We start from the raw sequence: 1997 nt of genomic DNA on the forward strand, positions 1-1997 counted from the left end.
AAGTTGCAATACATGGATTGTGTTCAAAACTCAATTCTCAGTATAATATCAATAATTAGGGGATGACAAAATTGCTGCCACAAAAATCAGTGCTATATATTGCTTCATCATAAGTTTTTACAAGCTACGAGCCACCAACGATGATGTTTGTACGCAAAATTTAAGCTGGCTGCTGTTGGAGGCAGCATGCACAGTTCTTGATCATGCAGCAGCTTGCGCAGATCCTGAGCCGCATGATATGCTCACTTCCTGCACGGCCAGCTGATCTCCTTTGCTTATACTTGTTTCTTCATCATGGGCCGTCAATGGCGCCGCTGTAGAAGCAGCAGCCTGAGGGAGAGCCCACTGCACCTGGCGAAGGTAGGCCCACCGGTCCTGGGCCAGGTATACTAGTGCCATCAACGCCACCTGTACGCTAAAGGCCACGTTCACACGAAATAGGGTGCGGCCGCTGATGAGCTCCAGCACATGCAAGCCAATGAAGATATTTACAAGTGCCAACAGGATGGTCCCGGTGCCAAGGATCCAATGGGCGGCGTACCACACACCCCTCTTCCACCCAGCTCCCACATCCGGCCGCACCACCCCTAGAAACGCCACCACCAAAGGCGCCAACAGCAGAGCCAAGCCCAACCTCCCATGTGTGTGAGCAAGCCCCACCGCCCCAAACTCGGCCAAGGCCAGCCCTCCGCCCCCGACCGCCAGAAGCAACCCCAAACTTTGCACAACGATGTGGCCTTTAGCTATGCGTCCGCTCAACAACGCATTACCTTCTTGGCGAGCAGTCCTCAGGAATCGGATGAGAATGACGCCAAGAGGCATGCATAGTCCCATGCCCAACCACATGAGGAGCCCATGCAGCACGATGACTTGGAGACGGTCCATGATGTGGCGATGGTGGCCTTCAGCTTCAGCAGCAGCAGCAAGTTGCGCTAAATCGGGACGACAATGATCTGTTCACAGCTTATGCAGGGCCTTGTCGCCGTCGTCGTTGTGGAGCTAAACCCCATTTCTTTGCATTTATATAGCTCCCGTAATCAGCGCGTAATCAAGCAGAAAAGCACGCGCTTAGGGCTAGAAAAGCACACGCAGTCCTGAAACGTACCCGGCACGTTATTAAGGCCATCGGGAATCATCTAGTGGCGTAGCTGGTTCTTAAAGGCAAGAATTTTGGTAGAGTTTTTCACCTTCAAACTCAACGTTGCATTTATCATTTTCCCCGGATATGTTTGTCTTGAGTTGATGTATTTGGTTGGAACGCCTTGTGGCTTGGATTCTTCAAGGGCGTTGTACCTTTCTAGTTTTAATACACATCAAATGCAAAGCTACAATTAATGCGGATTGGTTCTCACTCTCACAACAGCATATGGGATCCTCCTTGGCCTAGCACAATGGCAGTGAACTTTACCTACTAATCTCTTACCTAAAGGCCAAAGTTCCTTGTGCGTGACAATATTGCCATGATCATAGAGGGAGGCATGGAGGATGAAAAATACTCAAAGGAGAGAGTACTCCTTGTGGAAAGATCCATGGGTTGTCCCTCATATTTTGTAAATAAAACTCGTTTGAGAATTTGACTTTGTTTATTTTTTCAAAGTATTTTTCTATTCCACTTTAATTTATAAAGGTAAAGTATAAGTTGTAACTTAAATATATTTTTTATAATCTTGAAAAAACAATTGATATTTTATATGTTTTATGCAGGTCAAAAATAATTTTTTTCATTTGGGCCACCCAATTTTAATAATAGGCATGGTGATAATTGCAGAGATATATTATCGCAGCTATTATCGTGCGTATATTCAATAAATCATTATCTCACCTATTCCCGCCACTACTCCCAGACATAAAATTCTCTCCATTTTTCTTTGCTAAGCCACGACAATAGTGGTAGTTCTATAGTTTTCCTCTTATAGTGTGTGTGTGTGTGTGTGTGTGTGTGTGTGTGTGTGTGAGAGAGAGAGAGAGAGAGGGGGGGGGGGGGGGGGGGAGACCAT

The 1997-nt window shown here is 46.5% G+C and overlaps 1 protein-coding gene across 1 annotated transcript; it reads right to left on the bottom strand.

Moving 5' to 3' along the window:
* Positions 1–201: 201 nt before the first annotated feature.
* On the bottom strand, positions 202–834 carry LOC147427666 (cytochrome b561 domain-containing protein At2g30890-like). The gene has a single exon (XM_086496745.1). The coding sequence runs from the start codon at positions 832–834 to the stop codon at positions 202–204; it is 633 nt and encodes a 210-aa protein (XP_086352871.1).
* Between the last annotated feature and the right edge of the window lie 1163 nt (positions 835–1997).

This window comes from Adiantum capillus-veneris, chromosome 23 (assembly GCF_014529385.1).
Source record: "Adiantum capillus-veneris isolate H3 chromosome 23, ASM1452938v2, whole genome shotgun sequence".
NCBI lineage: Eukaryota > Viridiplantae > Streptophyta > Polypodiopsida > Polypodiales > Pteridaceae > Adiantum > Adiantum capillus-veneris.